This window comes from Trachemys scripta, chromosome 9 (genome assembly GCF_013100865.1).
Source record: "Trachemys scripta elegans isolate TJP31775 chromosome 9, CAS_Tse_1.0, whole genome shotgun sequence".
Taxonomy (NCBI): domain Eukaryota; kingdom Metazoa; phylum Chordata; order Testudines; family Emydidae; genus Trachemys; species Trachemys scripta.
In genome coordinates, this window is record NC_048306.1 from 54,379,524 (window position 1) to 54,405,427 (window position 25,904).

At 46.8% G+C, this 25,904-nt stretch overlaps 1 protein-coding gene across 1 annotated transcript in view; it reads right to left on the minus strand.

The window, feature by feature from the left end:
• The window catches only part of VPS8 (VPS8 subunit of CORVET complex), a 264,970-nt gene that overhangs the window by 148,474 nt on the left and 90,592 nt on the right, over positions 1 to 25,904 (minus strand). Inside the window, exons 23-26 of the mRNA XM_034781874.1 lie at positions 21,992 to 22,081; positions 5,216 to 5,267; positions 4,747 to 4,789; positions 3,645 to 3,792 (exon numbers count right to left, since the gene is read on the minus strand). Coding sequence (XP_034637765.1) covers positions 3,645 to 3,792; positions 4,747 to 4,789; positions 5,216 to 5,267; positions 21,992 to 22,081 — 333 coding nt within the window. The remainder of the gene's footprint in view (positions 1 to 3,644; positions 3,793 to 4,746; positions 4,790 to 5,215; positions 5,268 to 21,991; positions 22,082 to 25,904) is intronic.

Sequence of the window (25,904 nt, forward strand, 5' to 3'; positions counted from 1 at the left end):
CATCCATGACTTCTAGGAATAACATGATGCAATTCATATCATGTATGACGCAATACCAGCTTCAGATTGCATCATTCATTGTTTTGCCTAAAAAGCAAGTACAGTCCAAACCCAGTCATAGATTTATTCATAGATCCAGTCAAAGATGTATTTTAGTCATTTCTGGTTTAAATTGAGATCCCTTCCCTTTATAACTCACTTATCCTCCGCCATTCCCAAGTCAAGGGTCGTATATACTGACCCAACAGCATATCTTGAAAACTAGAGCCAATCAACAATTTTAAGCATCATTTTCATTCTCAGTGACCCAGAATTAGTAAAGTTTGACTACATTTATTTCAGAAGCATTTTGGCTGTAGAGTGGTGTTATCAGAAGGGAAAAGACAGTTTTCCGTAATTGGTGTTCTTTGAGATGTGTTGCTCATGTCCATTCCACGGTAGGTGTGTGTGCTCGCCATGTGCACCGGTGCCAGAAGTTTTTCCCTTAGCAGTACCCGTAGGGGAGCGCCGCTAGCAACCCCTGAAGTGGTGCCACCATGGCACAGTATAAGGGGCGCTGCACACTCACCCCCACCCCCGGTTCCTTCTTGCTGGAAAACTCCAACAGAGGTGAAGGAGGGCAGGATGTGTAATGGACATGAGCAACACATCTCGAAGAACACCAGTTACGGAAAAGGTAACCTGTCTTTTCTTCTTCGAGTGATTGCTCATGTGTATTTCACAGTAGGTGATTCCCAAGCTATAAGTATTGGAGGTGGGTAGGAGTTCACAGGCACTCGGGACTGACCACTGTCCTGCCAAACCCAGCGTCCTCCCTGATTTGGGAGATGATTCCACAGCGCCAATGACCATGTTGCAGCTCTACAAAAGTCCTGAATAGGGACATGAGCTAGAAAGGTGTCTGACAAGGCTTGCGCCCTTGTTGAGTGTGCTCTCATAATTGGTGGCAAGGGAACTCCGGTCAGGTCGTAACAAGTACGGATACATGAAGTGATCCAGCTGGAGAGCCACCGAGTGGAGATCGGCCAACCCTTCATTCGTTCAGCCGTGGCAATAAATAGCTGTGTAGACTTCCTGAACAGTTTTGTCTGTTCCAGGTAAAAAGCCAGGGCCCGTCTCACATCTAGCATGTGAAGACAGTGCTCCTCACTAGACACATGAGGCTTGGGACAGAGTACCAGAAAGGAAATGTCCTGGCTCATATGATAGGCTGAGACCACCTTGGGGAGGAACGAAGGGTGTGGGCAGAGCTGGACCTTATCTTTATGAAACACTGTATACGGGGGTTCAGAGGTTAGGGCCTGGAGCTCTGAGCCACTCCAAGCAGACATGATTGCCACAAGAAAGGTTACTTTCCATGAAAGGTTGGACCAAGAGCATGTGACAAGCGGCTCAAACGGAGGCCCTGTCAGCCTGGCCAGAACCAAGTTCAGGTCCCACTGTGGAACAGGGAGCCTAACACAAGGAAAGAGGTGCTCCAAGCCCTTAAGCAATCGACCAGTCATGGCGTGTGAAAATACTGTGTGGCCTTGCACAGGCGGGTGGAAGGCCGATATGGCTGCCAGATGCATTTTGACAGACAAGGGTGCTAGACCCTGGGCTCCGAGATGAAGGAGGTAATCCAGTATTAGCTGAGTGGAGCAGCCACTGATGAGACGCTGCTATCGGCGGCCCATCAAGAAAACCTTGACCACTTTGCCAGGTAAGCCTGACGCGTGGAGGGCCTCCTGTTTCCAGGAGGACTCGCTGGATGCCCTCTGAGCAGGTCCTTTCCTCTTGGTCTAACCATTGAGCAATCATGCCGTGAGGTGGAGGGCTGCAACGTTGGGGTGGAGGAGGCAACCTTGGTCATGAGAGAGAAGGGCAGGACGGGTCAGCAACAGCCACGGAGGGGCAATAGACAAGGCGTCAGAGTCCCATACCAGTGTTGTCTGGGCCATGCCAGTGCAATCATGAGGACGCAAGCCTTGTCCGTCTTGATTTTTTCCAGGACCTTGCTGATCAACAGAATTGGGGGAAAGGCATATAGCAGCTGGCCCGACCAGGACAGAAGGAAGGCATCGGAAATCATGCCCTTGCCCAGGCCCCTTCTGAAGCAAAACCAGAGGCACCCGTGGTTCTGCCTGGTTGCGAAGAGGTTTACTTGGGGAGTACCCCACGTTTGGAAGACCATGAGAATCACCCCCTGGTGCAGCGACCACTCTTGCTGGGAGTAGAAGTCCCGGATCAAGAGTTCTGGATGCCCGGTAAGTGGTGGGCTTCCAAGTAGATATTGTGGGCAATGCAGAAATCCCACAGCCAGAGGGCTTCCTGGCAGAGGGCTGTGGAGTGGGTGCCGCCTTGCCTGTTGATGTAGAACATCGAGGCCGTGTTGTCCGTGAGAATTCTGACCCTGCCTGCAAGGCACACGCAAAAAGCCACACAGGCCAGACAGACTGCTCAAAGCTCCTTGACGTTTATGTGCAGGCCTAGTTCCTGCGCAGACCACAAGCCTTGGGTCTGGAGGTCTCCCACATGGGCTCCCCAACCCAAGTCCGACACATTGGACAACAGTTCTATGGTTGGGGAGCAGCTCCTGAACGGGACCCCTCGGAGCACGTTCTCCGGGGTGGTGCACCAAAGGAGGGAGGCTAGTACAGTCTTGGGCACGGTAAGGACTTTGTCCAAACTGTCTCTGGACTGGGAGAACATCGAGGCCAGCCAGAGCTGAAGAGGCCACACTCTGAGTCTGGCATGGCGTGCCACATATATGCATGCTGCCATGTGACCTAGGAGCTGGAGGCAGGCCTGGCAGTTGTCACGGGAAACCTCATGATCATTCTGATGAGATCCCTCAAGGTTTTGAACCTGTCCAGAGGGGGCGAAGCTCTGCCACCGTGCCATGGTGGTACCATTCCAGGGGTCGCTAGGCGCACTCCCCTATGGGTACTGCTAAGGTAAAAACTTCCAGTACCGGTGCACGTGGCGAGCATGCACACCTACTGTGGAATGCACATGAGCAATCACTCAAAGAAGAATCCAAGTTTTCTGCATAAACATAACCAATTAGCGCTGGACTGTCACACCGGAAACAGGAGGTGGCACTGGGACTTTGAGAGGGGAAACATATGAAAAATCATGTGAGTATATTTTGGGCAGCATTTGGAGCAATACCGAGTCTCCCCTTTTCAGATTCATTAGAATCTTGGATGTGGCGTGCTCAGATTCAAGAAGTGGAGACTAGATATTAACCACTTGTGATGGGGAGTTCATCCCACACAAGGCCCAGAAGTTTAAAATGGCCAGGTGGGCCAATTAACGCCATAGGCTGCACCTGCAGAAGCCAGGAAAAAGGGAACTGATTAGAAGCACACTCAGCTGGAGAGGCCTATATAAGCCAGGAAGCCAGAAGAGGTGGCAGGGAAGGAGTCTGAAGTCACTCCCTGGGAGAAAGCTCCCTACACATATCCTATTGTCAAGTAGCCTACAGTTACTCTCGGAGAGAAGGGAGTGTGGCTTGGCAAGCGCAGAGAAGGGAGAGAGCCAGATAGGTAGGCAAGGCTCAAGGGAAAAGCAGCGAAGTGTGGGGCAGGTCAAACCTTGGCTGCCAATAAGAGGGCCCTGAGCCAGGACCTGAAGTAGAGGGCAGGCCCAGATCCTCTTACTCGCTGCTGATGGAGTGGCACTGGCAGGGCAGTGAACAGGAAGACTCCCTGAGCCCATTTGTCAAGAGGGACTTTGATACCCAGGAAGGGGAGAACACACATGGTGACCCAGCTGAGGGCTGAGTCATGAAAGAGGTGGCTGTGGATCCTGGAACGAGAGGGGTCTGCAGGACGAGAGGACAAGGGAAAGACTTTGCCAGGGTGGTCGTGATGGTGGTTGTGTGCAACACCTGGCAGAGCTAATCCCCAGGACAGCCAGGAGGCAGTGTCACTAGTGGTGAGTGCACCCTGGGACACCACTATTGGCCAATAATCTCAGAACAGCATTGGTCATAGGGGCATAGAGTTTAGACCAGAAGGGACCACCAGATCATATAATTTGATCTCCTGTATATCACAGACCACCCACCACCATCATCCAGCACCTGTACCAATAACTGAAATTAGACTGAACTATTACAGCTCACAAGACACTAGACTATTATTATTTGACCCTAAGTGCATGACTTTACACTTGTACTATTGAACTGAATTTCATCTCATTTAAGTTACTTCAATCTTCAAGGTCACACACATCCTCATGTTCAATATTCCAATCCTCCTCTGTATTGATGATGCCTCCCAACTTTGTATCATCATAGGATGGTCAATAGAGGAAACAATTTATTACAACAAGCAAAACCACCTACAGAATCCACAAAGGTTGCCAACATGAAAGATTAAAAATGGATTTCTGGGCTATGAAGCCCTGGAGTAGGGGAACGCTCTGCAGTTGGCATGGAAGGGGGCATTATCACCATTATGAAGTCACAGACAGTATGCCGAAGCCCAAGTCAGGAGCAACCAAGTTCTAATCCCACCTGTGCTACTTGGTGTGTGGTCATGGGTCACTTCATTTCTCTGCTTCTGTTAAATGCTATGTAAAATGTAGATATTACTACTTTTCACAGATTTTATCATAATATATTCTGACCTCCTTCATGACACAGAATTCCACCTACCATGCATCACAGGGTTATTGGGAGCAGTAATGTCTATACAGCAATTTCAACATGTAAATGCACTCTAAGTGCTATCTATAAACATTCTGGAAGCATCTTACCTTATGTACACAAGGAGCTTGTTTCCCATAACCACCTTCTCATCTAAGAACACAGAAAAAGTTTTTTGTCACTTTTTATCCAAATAACTAGCCAACAGAATAAGGATCTAATCTTTATTTACTGAAAGGAAAATCTCATTTACTTGAGCATTCATTGTTATTCATGACAAAAGTGGTGTCAGTACAGTCTTATGGAATTTTTCCATTCTCCATAACTTTACATATTTGCAGCATGTTTGTGTGAGAAATGATAGTAGCTTGAAAACTATCTGAAGACAGTTTAAAGAAGAAAGTACTTAAAACTTATTTATAGGCTGTGCAAAGTCTGGAGTCTTAAACAGTAACACCATCTCCTCCCCACCTCCCTAAATTAGAAGTGCTCATAGACCAGTTAAACTTATGATCAAATATACTAGATATATCAAAACAGTATCAAAGCTGTAAAATCTTAAAGGCAAGTATTCTGTACCTGTGAGAGACTTCCCAGCATTAAGTGGAGGAGCAATGACTTTGAACAATTTCTGCAACAGTGGAAAAAAAAGAGACGTTTCAATATTGTTTATAATTGTTATACATCACATAATTTAAGTGCCAACAAGTTGGTCAGCAATATGCAAACAAGTCGAGTCAGTCCCTGCCCCCAAAGAGCTTAGAGCCTAAAAGGAACACAAAGCTAAAGAGAGTGTCAGAGAATATGAAATAGTCCATGACAAGACAAACACAATGCCTGGTTTTATAACCTATATTGTTTAAGAAGGTACCTCCCCAAGAAGGGACAAGCTCACCAAGTTTTACAACAAAAGAAGGCACAGAAAGAAAGGCCTGTGCAAAGGTTCCCTAAATGTACTTGTGCTAGGGAAGCATTTGTCCATCTGCTGATCCTGCGATAATCTACAAGAGAGCAGGCTTTGTCAAGTAAACTTTCCTAGATCTGTTAGATCAAAGCTTCCCTCTAGTGGTGCTTAGTTGCTTCCCAGGAATCTAGAGTGCACATTAAAAAAAAAAGAGAGACTAGCTGGCAAGCTCTAGCATGCAATGAGCTCGGGGAGCCACAGAGACAAGATAAGCAATAGTACCAGGGAGCACTGCTATCAGCCCAGCTCCCCCAGCCTCTGATTCCTGCCTCCCTGGCTCCCCAGGTCTGCTGCCTAACCCTCCCCAACAGCCCATACCACCACAAGCTTCCTAACCATCTACTAAGGTTCACCTGAGGGAACCTCAAACCCAAGGACCTAGTGAGCTATGTTAGAGCCAGGCTCTCTCTGGAGAGCACAGCAGGTTCAGCCACCCGAATTGTTTTCCCTAGGACAGCAACAGGCTCCACCTTCCCAGCAAACATTTTCTGCAAGTCTCCCCAAGAACCTATCCACTTCCTCACCCATTATCAGGACAGAGGGAAGAAAACTCCTTTCCTTGGGAAGTGGTGTTTGTAGTTCCACTAGTGAGGGACTTACTTTGGCTGACAAATCAGCTGTGTTTTGCCAGAAAGGAGCCCTAAGTTCATCAGACAGACTCCCCAGGGGAGCATAAACTGAACTGTGGGTATGAAGATGGGCAGCGGAGGCAGAGTGAGCAGTCAGGACAGGAAGTCAAGTGCTATGCTTCAGCATTTCACTGTCTAGGATGTAAGTTGCATGTGTTGTACAAAATAGCCATTACCCAACAGTTTAGACAGAAACCATGAATAATACTCAAATTAAGTTGAGATTTTCAAAGCAGTGCAGGGAATTTAGCCATCCATGCCTTCCACTAAATTAATGGCTAAATCCCTGCACTGCTTTGAAAATCTGAACCACTGTTAGTATTAAACCATGCTCTGCCTGAGGAGTTATCTATAGCTACATGGATCTAATCCAGGCCTGCACAACATGCAGCCCATGGGCAAGCGGCGGGATGGGGCTGCCGGGTTCGCCCAGGGACGATGCAACCATCCGGGATTTTTCCTCCTTCCCCTCCCTTCCCCTCACGCAGAGTACAGCGCGGCTGATTGGGCGCCTGGGCCTGATTTAGCTGCTCCCATTGGCCTCCAGCAGGCAGAGTCCCTCCTCCGCTCCCCCGCCTCAGTGTCACGTCGCAGCACTCTGCCGGGGAGGGGTTGTGTGCTCGGCAGCTTGTTTGGTTGGCTCCACGTGGAGCCAGCGCCTGGTGGGAAGTAGAGTCCTGGGGGGCAGTCAGGGAGCAGGAGGAGGGTTGGATGGGTCGGGAGCTCTGGAGCGGGGGCTGTTAGGGGGCAGGGATGTGGAGGAGGATCGGAGCAGTCGGGCACAGGGAGCAGAGCTGGTAAGTGCCAAGCAATGAGAGGGGCACCCGGCCTGGTCTCGACCCGCAGCTCTGGGGGGGGGAGAAATGGGCCAAACACCCCCACCCCCAAACCTCCCCTTCGGTTGGGGGCAGGGGGCTACTGTGCTGGTTGCTCCCAGGGCAGCCTCCGTAGTGATATTGGGGGGTGGGGGCTGAACTGTCTGTGGGCAGCCAGGAAATCCCCAGGGGAGGTAGGGTTGGTGGGTGTGTTTTGCACCTGCCCTGCCCCAACTGCTGCCCCCTTCCCTGGTCCAGGGACCTTCCCCCTCCCTCGGCCCCTATCACACTGTCCCCCCTCGGGGCTCCCTGCAGCCCCTATGTTTGTGTGTTGGACAGTCACATCCAATCCCTTCACACTGCCCCCCTTTCCCCTCCCCAGCTTAGTTCATAGCCCCAGAAAATCCCGTCAAACTGTCCCCCTTTTCCCCTCCCCTTATTTCATGGTGGGATGATGAACCGGGCGGGCGGGCGGCGCTAGGGTGCGTGTGTGTTGTGTTTCAGGAGGGTTGGGAGGGGGTGTTTCGGCAGTGCTGGGGGGTGTGGTTCAGCCCTCAGCTGTTTTCTTTGGAGTAATATGGCCCTTGCCACTTTACAAGTTGTGCAGGCCTGATCTGATCCTTAGGCTGTTACAAACAAGCCAGTTAGCTAAACAGATACAAAGGACACTTTAGACTGCATGTCTACATTTCAAAGTGTCCTTCTTAAAAATGGTTCTCTCCTAAACCACTAGTTTTCAACCTTGTTTCATTTGCCAACTCCTAAAAATTTTTGAATGGAGGTGCAGACCCCTTTGGAAATCTCAGTCTGTGGACCCCCAGAGATCCGCTGACCACATGTTGAAAATCACTACCCTAAACTACTGAAGATTCACTTGCAATCTCTAAGAAAATTAACTGTGTAAATGTTGTAAATTGGATAAAAATCTTTTTATGTATGAAAAATCTAAAGTCTCACTGTACTTGCACATTTCCACACAGCTATGTAGTCACTAGTGATGCCTTCATAATAAGTACTTTTACATTTACAGAATTCTCTCTCAAGAGCATTTGCCATCAGGACTGTATTCAAGAGGTAAACAATGGCGGTTACTGGCCTGTAACTGGAGATGTGTGGTCCCTATCTGTACTTCACATGTGGTACGCATGAGCTCCCCGTGCCAGAGACCGGAATATCTTGCAAGTAGTATCTGTTGGGCCACACCCTCATTCTATATCTTTCTCCTCCTGCTCAGCACCAAGCGATAAGAGAAGATGCGGACTGACCACCTCTTCAATGTCTTCTCTACCACAAACACAGTCATGGTCCAAAGCAGAGGGGAAGGCAGGCAAGTAGTGGAATAGAAACAGGGACCTCCAGTTACAGGTAAGTAACATCTACTACTTCTTTAAGTGCTGATCCTTATGTGTATTCCACAGGTGGGTGACTGGCAAGCAGCAGCCAACTAGGAAGTGGGTGCGAGGATGGAAGTAGAGATGTCTGTAACACTGCAATTCCAAAGCCTGCGTCAGCAGAAAAGGCTTGGACCAAAGCATAATGCTTGTGAAAGTGTGCCTGGAACTCCAGACTGCCACCTTACAAATGTCCACGATAGGCACATCAAAGAGATGCTACTGAGGTTGAACTGTGCAACTCCCATTCATGTTCAGTGGAGAAGTGCCCGCTAAGGCTGTCTAGCACCAGGTAGATAGGACTCCAAAACTGTGATGTGATTCCGGGTACACCAGTTCCATAAGTTGACCGCCTCCATGCACAGGTATCTTGCCCTCCTTGTATGTTTATACAGAAGACAGTCATATTGTCTGACATTATCTGGGAATGTCAGGATAGGTAAGAGTAGTTGGGATGCACTATACCTGGCTGACTGCCCTTAAGTTCCAAGAGACTGCTATGTATCCTGGCCTACCTTGTGTCATATGATTGCCCATGTGGGCTCCACAATCTATGAGGGATGCGTCCATGATTACCAACATGCTGGGTGTGAGAGGTAGGAAAGACTTCAACTCACGTGTTTCGGGTTCATCTACCAAATGAGTGAAGCCCTGACACTGATGGAGATTGTCACTACAGTGGTCATGCTGCATCTGTCCAATGTATACACAGACCTGAGCCGGGCTTGAAAGACAACAGATTTGTAGCCTGGTGAATGGTATCACAAGCACAGGAGGCCATGTGGCCTCACAAAGAAAGGTGGATGTGGACTATTGTTCATTGTTTGTGGGTTGTTTTTTTTTTTAAATCAAAGACTCCTCATAACATACAATCTGTCTGCAGGGAGGTGGGTCCTTACTGTGGCTGAGTCCAGGGTTTCCCCTATAAAGTGTATGCATTACATGGGAGTTAGAGCAGACTTTTCCATGTTTATGCAGATTCCCAAGGATGTCAGGAGATGGCGCAAGGACATGATTGCTGACTGAACTTCCAGATAGGATACAGAGGTTACTTACTTGTAACTGGAGGTTCTTCAAGGTGTGTGGTCCTTATCTGTATACCACACACAGATATGCATATGCACCATGTCCCTGAATTTGGAAATTTTTAGTAAGCAGTGTCCATTGGTCCGTACATGAACAGTTCTCCTTCTGCTCCAAACTGAGAGCACACGTGTAGAATACTCATAGGGACCATCACTCAAAGAGCTGCTTGTTAGAAGCCAGTTCTCCAAGTATAGGAAGATGGTGTTGTAGCTGCTTTCTCTCAGCTGTGCTGCCACTACTAAAACAACCTTCCAGGGTGCTGTTGCCAGACCCAACTGGAGTACTCTGAACTGGCAATTGTTCCCGCCCTACCAGAACTTAAGGATCCCTCTGTGGGATGGATGAACGTCCACAAGAAAAAGCAAGCATCTTTCATGTTGAGAGCTAAGAACCAGGTTTCTTTCTCCAAGGAGGGAATTACTGATCCCAGCCTAACCATGAATTTGTAAATAAAAATATTTTGCTGACGTAGATCGAGAATGGGACTCTTCCCTTTTTTCTTGGCAACCATGATTTAATATTGGGAGTCAAACCTCTCCCTTGTATGCTGAGGTGGCATTCACTCTATAGCTCGTTGTTCGAGAAGAGAGTCCCACCTCCTGGATCGGAGGATCTCCTTGTGACAGTGGCCCCCTGAGCATAAGCCAGGAAAGGGTTTTTGGAGGATCTGGGAAACAAAACTCAACGGTGTTGCCAAAGTGGATGACATCTAGTACCCACCTGTCTGTTATAGCTCCCCAATTGTGGACAAAGTAGGATAGCGGACTTTGGAAACAAGTGGGGATGGCATCGTTGTAAGGTCACAATTTAAGTTCCCTCTAAGCCGCGCGGCCACCCAGCAGGCTATCAAGTGCCGTGCACTTCAGGTGTCCCTCCCCCCACTGCCATGCTGCTCCTGGCCATCTCCTGCTTGCTGTGCAGAGCAGGAGAAGCTGGGGGGTGGAGGGTGGTGCACTGTCAGGGTGTCCCCCTCTCCCCACCCTGTACCTCATTCTCCACAGAGCGGGGGGGGGGGGGGAGATTTGACAGGGCTCAGGACGGAGGGAGCTTGTTGGCAGCTGTCGCTGTGTCTGAACAAGCAGGCTTCAGACTGTTGAGTGCTAATCTACTTAAAAAGGCAGCGTACTTAAAGGGGCAGCGCGTGCGTGTCTGTGTCTCTCTCTCTCTCTCACACACACAGTCTTTCACCCTCACCTCCCAACACATATTTGTATTATTATTGTTGTTACTTGATACTTCTTTCAAAGTGTGTGTTAGTTTTTTGACTGGGCTATGCATTTAATAATTTTTCTCTCTTACGCTTAAATTTAATTCTTTGAGTACTGAGTTCTAAAATGCCTAGCCTGACCTGGCTGGAGTAATTATCCCTATGGTAACTTTACAAAAAAAAATTATATATATATATAAATTTCTAGTTTTTTTGTTTCTACTGGTGGTGCACATAACAAAATTCATTCCACACTTGGATGGAAAAAATTAGAGGGAACACTGGTCACACCTCTCAAGCATCCTATTAAAAGTAACCTTTAGCGAGTAGATGAGGTTGGGTGGCTGTTAAGGTAGATGGAGCTGTATTACTTGGCTTCTGCACTCTGATGCTTGTATGGTGGTTTGTATGGTCGTTGGTGGTAGAGAGGCTGTGGAAGAGGTCTTCACTTATACACCTGTTTATGATGCTTCCTCTTTGGGGCAAGGGTATAAAGATCCAGGGAGTGGAGGGTTCCCCTGAAGTCTTTTAGCGAGTGCAAAGACTCGCCTGTTTTCTCATTGAAGAAATTGGTTTAATTGAAGGGCAAGTTCTTAATGGTATTCTGAACCTCTCTGGAGAACCCCAAAGATTGAAGCCACTACTCTCACTACATCACTACAGTGGTCACCTTGATGTGGTATTGGCTGCATTCACTGAAGCTTGCTATCATGAGTCTACCTTCCTTAACAAGGGTTTAAAATTGGGCCTTGTCCACTTGGGGGAGTTTGCCTTTGAACTCCAGAAACTTCAAGTAGTTCATAAAGTCATATTTCGCTAACAGAGCCTGGTAGTTAGAGATTCTGAGCTAGAGGCTGGTGGACATAAATACCTTCCTCCCCAAAAGGTCCAGCTGTCTCGCTCCCATGTCCGCAGAGGTGGTTTTAGGGTGTTGCCTGGATCTTTCCGTGGCTGCTTGTACTACTGGGGAGTTGGGGGCAGGATGGGTAAACAAGAATTCTGCCCTTTTTGCAGGCACAAAGAACTTTTTCTCAGCCCTTCCAGGGGTAGCAGTACACATTGCCAGCATTTGCCATACCACCATAGTGGTTCTGTAATGGCCTCTTCACTGGGATAGCTATCCAACTGGGACCCATTGGCTTCAGGATATCCAAGAGCTCGTGCTGCATATCTTGAACTTCTAATGGGATCTGAAGTTCTGCCACCATCCTCTGCAACTATTCTTGACATTGCCTATAGTCCTCAGTTAGGGATGGTGAAAATGGGGCAACGGCCTCATTGGGTTAAGGAGAAGATAAGCCTGTCATTACCAGCTTGACGTCGTCTTCTTCCAAGTACCCTTGCAGAGCAGAATGCTGTTGCCTAAGAGAAGAGGGATGATGTGACTGTCTAGCAGAGCACACAGATCCAGGGTGTCATGCATAATGATCCCATGGACTCCAAAAGGGCCAGTTTGAGGAGTTGAAGACCGGTTTGGGGGCCCCAAAGCATTGGTACCAGCAATCCCTTTGAGGGTAATCTTGCTTGTGCAGAGGATAGGTCCAGATAACTCTCAAAGCCCTGTTCGAGCTAACCTGTCTGGGAAGTGATGATTCATCCTGGACATCAGATACTGAAAGCCAGATCAGTCTCCACCACTGGTACAGTCAGTAGTGGTAGAAGGAAGCTCCAGCTCATGGATGGATTATGGGAATACCTCCTTTTTAGGGTTGTATAATTTTATGGGATTAAGATATCCCTCAGAAGAACCAGGCCCAAAAGTAGAGGTGTTCCAGGGTAGTAAACGTCTCTCTCTGTACTGGAGTATGAGGGTCCAGGTTACCAGTTCTGCTGGATCTGGTGCTGCGACAGACTTCGGGGTTGGCGGATCCTTACAGGACCAAACCAGTACCATTGGCAAAAGAGTCCATTCAGGAGCACTTGGTCAATACTGGAGAATGTCAGTTCTTTGGCTTGCTAGAGGTCACAGTCAGCACCAGTATCAATACCAGGCCTGGTTCTGTTGGACCATCTTCCTGGATGCTTTCCCTTTGAGGTTAAGAGGCTTAGGCAGATCTAAGTCCTGGGGACTTGCACATGAAGACTCCTTCCAACTTGGAAGGAGTCAGAGACCTCTTCGCCTGAAAGCAGACAGAGGGAGAAATCTATTTTTGTGTCTGAGAGAATGCCCCTTACTCTCATGAAAAGCCCGAGGCAACAGGTCTTTAGATTTATCTGATCTAGCCTCTGCTCCACAGCTCGTGCTCAGAAGCATGCTGCTTGAGGACTGTGGCCGATGTGCAGGAGGGTCTCTCCAGCCTGGATCTGACTGGAGCCTCAAGGCTTTCTTTATGAGGAACTTCCTCAGTCAGCACTCCCTTCTCTCTGGTGTCCTAGGTGGGAAGGAATGACAGACACTGCACTTGGCAGAAATAAGCGCCTACCCAAGGTAGTGCTGGTGGTCCTCATTGACCATGGAGGAACAAGGATAGGAAATGCAGTTTTTAAGCCCCGGGTTTCTGGGCACAGCTCTAAGCCAAAAGGGAGAAGGAGTGTGTCCCAGGGTGGGAAAAACTAAGCTACATTAACTATAAGAATACTATCAAATGCTAACAGACTATACACTGTTATCGTCACAAAGACTAAGACAATGCAAGAATAGCTCTGGACACAGAGGATTCTGATTCAGGCCATGAGGCTGTAAGAAGCAATTGAAGAGGATCAATCCACACATTCCCCTTATGACCTTGGTGCTGAGCACAAGAAGATCCAGGGTCCAGGCCAATGGATACAAGTTGAAAGATTTTCCAGTCTAAGGCCTGGTCTACAGTGGGAGACAGGGAAATCGATCTAAGTTACGCAACTTCAGCTACATAAATAACGTAGCTGAAGTCAACATACTTAGATTGACTTACTGTGGTGTCTTCACCGCGGTGAGTCGACTGCTGCCGCTCTCCCGTCGACTCCACCTGTGCCTCTCGCTGAGCTGGAGTACAGAAGTAGATTTATGGGAGAGCTCTCAGGGGTCGATTATCGTTCAGGGGTCAGTTTATCGCGTCTAGCCTACACATGATAAAATCGATCCCTGCTGGATCGATCGCGGCGGGTAGTGTAGACATACCCTTTAGATACATAGCCACAATGAAATACACATAGGGAGCAGCACCTGAAGAAGAGTGGAATCCACCATGCAGCAGAGTCAGGAAGACTCATGGATTTCTACATAGAAGTGCAGTCTTGTTGGTTGTTATAACCTTAATACATATTCTTCACAACTCAGAGAGATGTAGGTTTCATTTTTAGAAGGTACACACTATACATTTTTAAAGTGATTTATTTTGAAAAAAACTTTTCAGATTAGTTTTACAGCTATATCAGAAAATGAATGATTGTTTAGTTATTTCATTTACCAAAGTTAATTGAAGCAGATATTTATGAAATCATTGGAAGGTGAACTATCTCCAATTCAACAGGTTAATCATTAATATTTGGAGGATTTTCTTGCCATGCTGTATTAAGAGGAAATCACCACCAGACAGACATATAAATTGTTTTATTTAACTAATACAACAACATTATGTATTCTGGATTTTTTTCTTCAAGAGCAAACATAATATTTTAACAAAACAAGCATATGAATTTTTGAATTTAATTAAACATTAAAGTTTTTTAAAATCAGGTTTATTTTTGTTAAAATTGTTTTTAACTAAAATAGTTACATGAAATAGTTTAAAAAAAAAACAAAAATTAAATTGACTATGTCAGCCAGGTCAACATGAGAAACTTAAAATATTGGCTTCTGCAGCTAACTCAGTCGTCTTCACCTTCATTTTCCTGTTTGTTCATAATCTGGAAAAGAAAAACAAGCTTTCCTGCTTTTTCAGGTCCCAAACAATTTCTTAATTTGGAATAATTAGTCCAAAGGAAGAAAAAGAAAGTTATTCACCTTGCAGTAACTGAGGTTCTTCGAGATGTGTGTCCCTATGGGTGCTCCACTCTAGGTAACAGTGCGTCCCGGCGCTGTTGATCAGAGATCTTCGGTAGCAGTGCCTGGTTGGGACGCATGCGCTCAGCTGCTGTCTTGCCGTCTCATTAGAATCTGCCTAAGCACGCGCCCCCCTCAGTTCCTTCTCTACTGTGGATAAATCATACTAGTACTCCAAAGTAGAAGGGAGGAGGGCAGGGAGTGGAGCTCCCACAGGGACACAAATCTCGAAGAACCTTAGTTACTGCAAGGTGAGTAACTTTCTCTTCTTTGAGTGCTGTCCCTGTGGGTGCTCCATTCTAGGTGAATGCGGAGCAGTACCCACTATGGTTGGTGGGACTTTGGAGCTGCAGCAGTGAGTACTGTATGACCTACTATGGTGTCTGCCATGGTATCCTGCGTGATAGCATTGCGTTTGGCAAACGTGTGTTCAAATGACCATGTAGCTGCTTTACAGGAATGGGTACGTTATGTAGGAAGGCAACGAATTTCGACATGGCTCGAGTGGAATGAGTTCTAATGCCTTCAGGTGGTTGAATATTTTGGATGCGGTAACAGGATCTGATGCAGTCAGAGAGCCACATGGACAGGTGTTGCCTAGAGAAGCTGTACCTTTCGATCTTTCGGTACTGGAGACAAAGAGTCACGGGGACTTATGAGATGTTTTAGTCCTGTCTAAATAAAAGGCAATTGCTCGCCTGATGTCGAGAGCATGCAGAGTTGCCTCGTGCAGAGTCTTGTGAGGTTTGGGATAGAAAGTAGGTAAGTATATAGGTTGGTTAAGGTGGATGGTGGACACCCCTTAGGGAGAAACTTAGGATGTGGTCTCATAGTGACTGTCTTTGCAGAAGATTGTGTAGGGAGGATAGGCCATCAGGGCGCTTATTTCTCCTACTCTCCTTGCTGATGTTATTGCAACTAAAAAAGCTACCTTCATGGACGTATGAAGAAGAGAAGAGGTAGCCAAGGGCTCAAATGGAGGTTTTACGATACCGCAAAGAACGAGGTTAAGATTCCATGTAGCTGCCGCTGGATAAATTTCCAGGTAGGGATTTTGTAGGCCCATGAGAAATAGTTTTATGGTGGGGTGGGTAAAGAGTGAGTAGCCTTCTAACAAGTCATGGAAGGTGGTAAGTGCCGCCAGGTGTACTCTGATGGAGCTGAGCAAGAGTCCATCCTGTTTCAATTTTAGAAGGTAGTCTAGGATGCTAGGGAGGGTTACCGCATGGGGTGTTAAGTGATTATGTGAGCACCAGAGGGAGAAACATTTCCACTTTTGCAGGTAAGTTTTACGAGTGGAGTCTTTTCTACTGTGCAGGATGACGTATCAAACTTGCTTGGAACAAGTTAGTTCGTGGGTTTGGAACCATGAAGGAACCGGGCTGTCAGGTGGAGTTTCTGGAGCTGAGGGTGAAGAACCCATCTGTTGTCCTGGGAAAGCAGATCTGATCTGCTGGGGAGAGTCCATGGATGACAGGAGGACATGCGGAGTAGGTATGGATACCACGACTGTCTCAGCCAAGCCGGGGCAATAAATATGACCCAGGCCTTGTCATCTCTGATCTTGCGAATAACCTGTGTAGCAGAGGGATTGGTGGGAAGGCGTACAGGAGAGAATTGTTCCAGGGGATGAGGAATGCATCTCCTAGGGATGCAGTCCTGAGTCCCGCTCTGGAACAAAATAGATGACATTTGCGATTCTGGGTTGTGGCAAAGAGGTCTATTGATGGGGTGCCCCAGAGGGAGAAGAGCTGTTGAAGTATTGCGGGGTGCAGTTCCCATCCGTGTTCTGTCGAGAAGTGCCTGCTGAGTGCATCGGCAGTAGTGTTGTGGCAGACAGGTAGGTATGAAGGAATGATTTGTATGTGATGTATGCACCAATTCCATAGCCAGATGGCTTCCATGCATAGGGAATGTGATCGGGTAAGGGAAAAGCATGATCCCATGTCTGTGGAGGTGAGCCACGACAACGGCTAGAGTCTTGGAAAAAGCTCTCAGTGCTGTGGAGAGTCCGAAAGGAAGAACTCTGTATTGAAAATGGTCGTGTCTGATAGTGAATCCTAGGAAGCGTCTGTGGGCTGGATGAACTGATACAGGAACTCCTCACTTAAAGTCGTCCCAGTTAACATCGTTTTGATGTTAAGTTGCTGCTCAATTAGGGAACATGCTCGTTTAAAGTTGTGAAATGCTCCCTTCTAACGTCGCTTGGCAGCCACCTGTTTTGTCCACTGCTTGCAGGAAGAGAAGCCCGTTGCAGCTAGCTGGTGGGTGGTTGGAACCAGGGCGGACCAGCAGCCCCCCTATCAGCTCCCCATTCCCCCCTAAGTTCCCTGTGCAGCAGCTGCCTTGTGCTGCTCCTGCCCTGTCCCTTGGAGCTGCTCCCAGAGACTCCTGCTTGCTGTATGGGGGGAGGCCAAAAGGGGGGAAAAAGGGGGCTAATGTCAGGGTGTCTCGCCTTCCCCCGTGCTCCTACACCCTGCTTACCCCATCTTCCATAGAGCGGGGCGGGGGGGGGGGGGGAGATACACAACGGAGGGAGGGAGCTTCTAGGCAGTAGCTGCTGTCTCTGGTCTCAGCAAGCTGATTTAATTAACAAGGCAGTGTACTTAAGCCTGGGGTCAGCTACTTAAAGGGGAAATGTGCATTTTTTCCTCTCACACACAAGGTGTGTGTGTCTGCCCTCCCTCCTTTCCTGCTGCCTTGTAGAGTGTTGTGAGAGTTAACCCTTGAGGACTCAATCAATTGCTAGTTCATTTAGCAGTAAGGCATTCTCTGGAAAATATCCCACCCTCTGACTCCTCCACCTCAACCAAGCTTCACAATCATCATCACTGTGTACCAGTATTAAATTGCTTGTTTAAAACTTAGAGAGAGAGAGAGAGAGAGAGAGAGAGAGTGTGAGAGTGTGAGTGAGTGAGTGAGTGTAAGTGTAAAATATAGTCTTTTGTCTGGTGAAAAAATTTCCCTGGAACCTAACCCCATCATTTACATTAATTCTTATGGGGAAATTGGATTCGTTTAACATCGTTTTGCGTAAAGTTCCATTTTTCAGGAACATAACTACAACGTTAAGTGAGGAGTTCCTGTACATGAAAATAAGCATCCTGTAGGTCGAGGGCTGTGAACCAGTCCCCTTGATCCAGTGCAGGTATTATTGTGCCCAGTATGACCATCTTGAATCTTTATATCCTCACGAATTTGTTCAGTCGGCGTAGGGCTAGTATAGGCCTCCATCCCCCGGTCTTTTTCTGGGTCAGAAAGTAATGGGAATAGAAACCTTTCCCTCAATGTTGTGTTGGCACAGGTTCCACTGCACCTAGTTGTAGAAGGTGAGCCACTTCTGCGCAAAGTAAGTGCTCCTGAGAAGAGTCCCTGAAGAAGGATGGGGAAGGGTAGGAGGGTAGGATATAAAAGGGATGGAGTAACTGGACTGAACTATTTCGAGGACCTAACGGTCCTGCGTAATCTGCTGCCAGGCATGTTGGAAACCCTGGAAGCGGTGGCCAAATGGGCAAGTAGGTGGTGGAATCAAGGGGTGGTCATGCAGACCCTCGACCAATGCTTCAAAATTGTTGTTTATTTCCTGATGTGTGCGAGGTAGTTGCTTGTGCTTGATTTTGTCTGCACTTAGGAGTTCTGGCGCGATTCCTGGTTATATCATATGGTCTGGGTTGAGGCCGGTAATACTGTTGTGTGCGTGGTCTTTGATAAGGTTGGTATCGTCATCTCCTGGGAAGGGATGGGTGAATGCCCAGGATACACAGTGTCGCTCTAGAATCTTTCATGGTGTGAAGGACTTCATTGTTTTTTGTGGAAAAGAGCTTATCTTTATCAAAGGAGAGGTCCTCCACTTTGGTCTGCCGGTCTTTAGGGATGCCGGATGCAGAGAGCCATGAAGATCTGCACATAACCACAGCAGTTGCAGTAGTATGGGCTGCTGTGTCTAGAGATGCTTGTAGGGCCATTCTTGAAATCAATTGGCCCTCAACAAGGACTGACTTGAAGTCTGCTCTCCTATCCTCTGGAATAAGGGAGGCAAATTCAAAAAGTTTATTGTAATTATCCAAGTCATAGCTTTCAAGGAGGGCAGAATAGTTTGCAATTCTGAACTGTAGAGTGGAGAACGTATAAACCTTGAGACCCAAGACATCAAGGCATTTAAGGTCCTTGTCTTGCGGGGTGGGTCGATAGTGTGGCTGTTTCGTCCTTTGTGCAACTGCATCCATAACAAGAGAGTTTGGTTGTGGATGAAAAAATAAAAAGTCAGTATCCTTAGTAGGAACATAGTATTTATGTTCAGCCTTTTTGGAAGTTGGTAAGAAAGGCTGGAGTCTGCCAGAGAGTGTCAGCTGGTTCCAGGAGTGCATCATTTATGGGGAGCACAATCCTTGAGGGCGCAGAGGGTTGGAGGATTTTGAGGAGTCTGTGTTGTGTCTCCTGAACCTCTTCTAAGGGGATATCTTGGCTGAGTGCCACCCTCTTGAAAAGTTGTTGAAATTGTTTACAATCGTCCACGTTCTGTGGAGGGGGAGGGAAGAGAGTTCTGTCTGGAGCAGATGGAGAGTTAGGGGTCGGTGAGTCAGGATATGGTCCATAGCTCACGTTCTTGGGAGGAAGGGGGAAATTCAGGTGCTCTAGAAGTAGACAGAGCTGGAGATCGAGGTGCAGAAGGAGGTAGAGGTTTGGTGGAAGGGGCTTGAGGGTGAGTGGCAGAAGGATGTGGCCCAGGGTACCACTGAGGCCAAGGCATAGGGTAGGAGAACTCAGGTGCCGCCCATGGGGGCGGGGGGGGTGAAGTAGGGAAATTGAGACTGGTGGTTGTGAGCTGTGACCTGAGGTGGAAAAGGTTCCAGTGGAGGAGGAGAGGCAGGTGGGGAGAACTCCGCCTGCTGATGCATATCAGGTTCGCGGTCAGTAAAGGTAGCCAGGTCAAGTGGGGAGAGTGGCTGTTCAAAATGTGAGCCTTGTGTATCCAGGAGTGGGGAATTAGGCTCAGGTGCCACTGAGAGGTCACATTAACTGAGAAACTGTTGCTCCTGCTCCCTGGACTGTACTGAGCATGATCTGTGCTCAGGCAAATTACCGAGTCTGAGTTTTTCCGGTGCCGCGGGTCGCTTGGAGGTGCCCTGCAGGGGGTCCGCTGCCTGTACTGGAGCAGCAGGCAGGTTCGGTGCTGATGTTCTTTTCGGCACCGGAGCAGAGCATGCTGTCAGCACTGCGTCTGTTTTTGGTGCTGAGTGGACTGGTGCCGAGGAGACCTTCCCGGTACGGGAGATCGGGTCCCTGCCTCTGTGCTCGGCGGGAGCTGCGGCTCAGGCGTTGTGACAGCCTGAGGCACCTGCCTTCTGAGCTGTCAATACAGAGGGTAAGGATCTTGCGGGAGACCCTTTACCCTTGTTAAAGTCTCTCCTCGGAAACCGTTGTACTTCTTGCCTCTGCTCCTGAGAGGGTGAAGCCATGCTCCCAATTGGTTCAGATCTGGCTGGGGAGCGTGAGGGAGAGGGTTTCACTGTCTCCGAAGGCCTTGCATTTCTTTTTTGCACTGTTTGCATTTTGCACACATGCCTATCTTACCCACCGGTAGAGGAACTTCATTAAAATATTCCCAAACTGGGTCTCTTTTACGACCTGCTGCCATTATAGGTTTTCCCTTCTAGTGAGAGAATGGTATGGTAGATCTCAAATCAATGAAGGCTACACTCAGAAAGACCTCAAGACTTCTGGAATATGCTGCTCAAACAGTCTCACTTTTGTTTCTACCGCCTGTCCCTCCCGTCTCATTTATCTCCAGACTTCTCCTTGTCCAGATCTATTCTGCCCCCAACAATCTTCTATTCATTAACTTTTTGAAACTTTGCACTTTTATAGAGAGGTAAGAGATTGACTCTGTGTACACAAATTTGCAGAGGGACAATAGGGTTGAGGTCTGTTATTTCTCACCTCTATATATTATTTATTTAAAAACATTTTTGCTGTTAACAAGCATGTTATCTCTGGAGACAAATTCAGTCTGAGAATTGCAAAACTAAGCATCTCTGATGGTATTTTCTAGACTGAGCACTGAGTCCCATTGGGTAGATAGAAATATTAACCTAAATAATCTGTACAGAAGCCCCTGGAACCCCATAAGATTGGGTCCCTAATCCATGAACTATTGGAATTCATTTACAAAACTTTTATTAAACATTACATTAATATATTGTCTCATACTACAGAATTAGAATTTATAATCCCTATTCCTTGATGAGATATCTTTGAGCTATAATGTATCTTAATTAAAACTATCTTTAGATAGGTTTTTTCCTCAAAAAGCATTTTATAAAAAAAATGCTATTTAAATAAAAAAATAGCTTTTTTATTTTTATTTTTTTTAAATCATTGATTTTTATCCACCCAGCCTTCAGCCATATCACTCTACTGGGTCCTTCCACAGGAGACATGCCTGGTATTGATAGCCTGTGCCCCAATACTAGAATTAAAAACCTGCCACTATGCAGAGGCTGCTCCTGTTGTAGTTCTGACCACCACCACACACAGGTACATTCTCATTAGATGGCGCTAAAACACTAGGTACTCCCAACAGACAAAACGACACTGCACAGAGTGGGGTGCCTAAAGAAAAACTCATTCTCTCACCTGCTGATTCCCAGTTGGACAGAAGATGGGATGCTATTGTTGTGCATTACATCCCATTGTCAGAATGGCCATCAGCAACATGGAGACAAAGCAGCTCAGATTGTAACATGCATTCTGTTTAACCCTTACTTATTGTGTTGCATCTGGGTTTTTTTGTACTTGTTTAGTTTTATATTGTTACAGACATTAGATCTGCCAGTGTTGTGGTCTGACACTCAGTAGAGCACTGATACCTTAGACATTTTAGGGTATACTTAGATTTAAGAAAGGCATTTGATCAAGTTTCACCGAATATTCCCAGAGAAATATGAAAAATGCACACTAGATACAGTAGGAGAGAGGAGCAAGAGGTGAATCTGTATACACTGTACACTAGCTATCAGCAAAACTCCCATGCTCAGAATCACAGGGAAGAACATGCAGCACGCACCAAATTAGCAGATCAGTAAGTGATCAGAGCTTTACAAACTGACCCTCAGATAAAGATGAGTGCTGAATGGCACAGACCAATATCTCACTGCAGTTTGAAAAATTAAAATATGTAGATGGAAACAATCCTTCCCAATGTCTTATGAAAGGTGCAGGGAGAAACAAAAAAGGGGATGGATGGATTAAAATGTGACATTAGGTACCACAAGCATAGATCATGACTAGTCTTCCTACCTCCATCGGACTAATGAAGTCATTCATTCCACTGTTGTACACATAGATCATGGCATCATACAGATGATTTTCCCAGCACAGGAGAACTACCTGCATGGAAACAAAGCAGATTTCCTCAGATGTAGAGAATCCTTGTACAGAACAGCCTAACATCTTCCATTATCCCATTAATTTCCCTTCCTGTATTCACTCAAAGACAGCTTTGACCATAGTACTTATCCTAGCCAGCTACAGGAAAACAGCAGCATGGGTGGGTTATTTTGGGGGAGGGGGTGTTGTTGAGGGGGCGAGGGCAGCGTGCAAAGTTACACAAGTGAGAATTTGCCATACGCAGAACTCTGCCAAGCTACCAGGATGTACACCTGAAATCCAGGGCCTGTCTGAGGTACCAGAATGAGAAATCCAGGTCTTCCCAATTCCTTACACCCTTGACCTCTGGAGCAAGGGACCCAAGAGAACAGCTCTCCAAATGTCATGGCTTTTGTTGAGTTAGTAAGTTGTTCTGTCACCATGCCATCAGCCAGCCCCAAACCAGGGGTGCCCACCAGCCTACAGGTTAAATATATTATTTCAAAAAAGTTACGGGGCCACAGTTCATACCCTGAGGATTCTCTACCCTGGTACACTCCCTTTTCACTAACTCAGGTGTCAAAAAGGGAGCCCCTTGCTTGGAACACCCAGCAGCCGTGAGTCAGTATATTTTACTCCAATATCCTGGTGCAGGGGGCATATCAGGAGTGGATGCAGCTAAAGAATGCTGCACTCTGGCTAGTCCCAGCTGCTTTACAGCATGCCAAACCAAGTTAGAGCAATGTCCAGGTTGCTCTAACTTGTGCCAGGGCAGAGAATGATGGGGCAGTGATTGGTGGCTGCTTCTCAGCTTTTCCCCTCTCCTGGGTTGCCCTGGAGGCTGAGAAGATGAAAGGAACCATCCTTTGCTATGTGCTCCCCTAGGCCAAGATCAAGCCTGCTGAGCTCCTTCAGTGCTCCCCCTGGGGCTTCCACAGCCTAGCAGGGAAGCAGACAATGGAGCAACCGGAGTTACCCTTCTCCCTGCCAAGCTGATGAGCAAATGCAGAGGAGACAGTAGCCATTAGTGCTTCCAGCTCACAACACAGCTGCCCCTGGGGCTAGAAGGAAGGCACGTGGGTGACCATGGGCCCTACCACCTCCTTGTAGTGATGGCCCACTTCAAATGCGTTGGCTGAAAACAAAAATAGAGGCTACAGTGCATTGAGAATATTTTCTTCTTAACTCAGTCACCCTTGAAGGCAACTATGTCATCCCCCAGGCCACAAATTGGGCACAATGCCCTAAACAATACACGTATTAAAATATTTTATTAAATTAGTGTGTTTAAAAGAATGTGGAGTGTAGTTTCTCTAACATGCTGTTCTCTGGGTTAAAGTCTATCTTCAGTTACTGACTGAAGACAATGGGGTTGTTTAAGTATAGTAAGGTCTGAGTTTGGCCTGCATAGCTTTTATTACTGGTGACGTTGGGGAAGGAGGAAATAACACAGCTTAACTTCCCAAATCCAGGTGGAGTTTGCTGGGCCAGCAGTTACAAAAAGAGAGAAGTTTACAAGGAGTATCCTAGGATATGTACAATGCTGCCTTGTACAACAGAGCTGCCTCTCGTGCAGATGAAGTCCATGCATAGATTCATAGATTCCAAGACCAGAAAGAAAACAAAACAAAAAAATCAGTTACTAACCTGTTCTGTAAGTCTTGTTCTTCAAGATGAGTTCCACATGCCATTCTAATTCAGGTGTGTGCCTACTCAGTGTGCCAAAATTAGAGATTTTTTACCCCTACTGATATTAGTTGGGGCATTTCATACCATCTCCAGTGCCTCTCATATAGAGGGGAAGGAGAGTGGGTCAGGAAACGGACATGTGCAACATCTCAAAGAACAACAGCTATATAACTGGTTAGTAACCATTTTTTCTTTTGAGTGACTGCATATGTCCATTTCACTTCAAGTGACTCACAAGCAGTTCAACCTGGGTTTCAGTACCTGAACAATAACTGACGGACTACTCGACCAAACTTGGCCTCATCTCTAGAATGATGAAATACCTTTACGGCGTAATGAGTTGTGTACACCAACAACCAAAGTTGCAGTTTTACAAATGTCTGTTATATGTCATGTTATGTCTGACATGAACAGCTGGGAGGATGACTTAAACAACCTAGTTCTAGCCAAGCAAAGTTCCAGAAGATTGGAAGAAAGTTAGTGTGCCATTTTTAAAAAAGGGTGACCCAACTAATTATAGGCCTGTCTGCCTGATATCGATCCGTGGCAAGATAATGGAGCTCCTCAATTGGGACTCAATTAGTAAAGAATTAAAGGAGGGTAATGTAATTAGTGGAAATCACCACTGGTTTATAGACAATAGATCCTGTCAAACTAACTTGATTTTTTTTTTAAATCAAGATTACAAGTTTGGTTGATAAAGATAATAGACTTCTAAGACATTTGATTTTGTACCATACAAAATTCTGATTAAAAAACTATAATGATATAAAAATGACATGGCACACATTAAGGAGATTAAAAACTTGGTAATTGAGAGGTCTCAAAACGTTATTGTAAATCCATGGTAATTCTGCCCTAAATGCATAGCAAATAGGATAAACTGTTGGAAAAAACAGGGGTGAGAGAAACTGGCCTATAACTAACCGATATTCTGTTCCTGAAAGGCAGTCAAACAGGCTGCTTACAAATTCCTGGCTGTCTACAAGACCCTACCACAAAAGAAAACTGAGGAGGTGTAGGTCTCCCCTTGTGATTTTTCCTGTAGTAGTCAGGCTATCTAGGAGTGACAAGCGGGTATCATTGGTATGACTGAAGACAGAACTGTTCATTTCAGGGAAAGGAGTGTAAATGCCCAATGATTTCAGAGTGGCCCTCAAGTCTTTGAGCTCTGAATCTTCTCACAGTCTGCTAAGAGAAGAGGGTAGGATCCCTCAAAGGAGAGATTCTGGATAGTCTGTTGGACCTCCTGCAGAACACCCAATGACTGAAACCATGATGAACATCTGTGCATTGTTTCTGCTGATGCCATCACTCTAGCTGCCAAATCCACCCCATCTAATGCAACTTGGAGAAAGGTCCTAGCTACCCATTTGCCAAGGTGGCCTGGCACTGTCTGGTAATTTGTTTGCAAACTTCAGTACATGGCCCCAGAGGGAAAAATGTTATCTGGCCAAAAAGGCACGCTAATTAGAGAAACAAACTGCAGGCCAGTAGTGGAATAAAGCTTTCTATGGAAAATACTCAGTCTCTTTGCTTCTTTATCCTTTCGGGGAGGAGGCTATTCCTGATGCTTGTCTTGGCAGTAAACAAGAGCCCAAGGAACCCAAGGGATGGAGGTATAAATGTTGATAGCCCCGAGAAGGGACGAAGTACCTTTGCTCGATTCTCTTGGCTGTCAGCAGCAGAGATGATGGCATTTGCCACAACAATCTTGCGGGCTCCAGAATGGCTTCATTTATAGGTAGAGCATTTGGAAAGGTCCTACTGATGCCAGTAGTTCCACCTGCCCATAGAACTCTATTGCACTACCTTGACTAGAACATCAAGAGAGGAAGCAACCCTCTATCAACTTCTGGTAGGGCCTGGAGTCACCCTGAAAAGGCAAGGACGCGCCTGACACCTCCTGTATGGAAATGATGGGACTTCTGGCACGTGAGGCTGTTCCTGCTCGGTACTGGGAGTAACATCCTGAGCCTCCTCATGGAAAATAATCTGTCATCCACTTGGTGATCTAGAAGGAAGATGAAGCTGGTCGGATCTGGTGGTGGTGGTGGAAAAATCCCATGGGTTCTAATACGGCCATTGGTAGGGTATAGGACCCAAGCCCTAACAGCCCAAGGATCCAGATCCCTTGATCACCTTAGGATGTTTG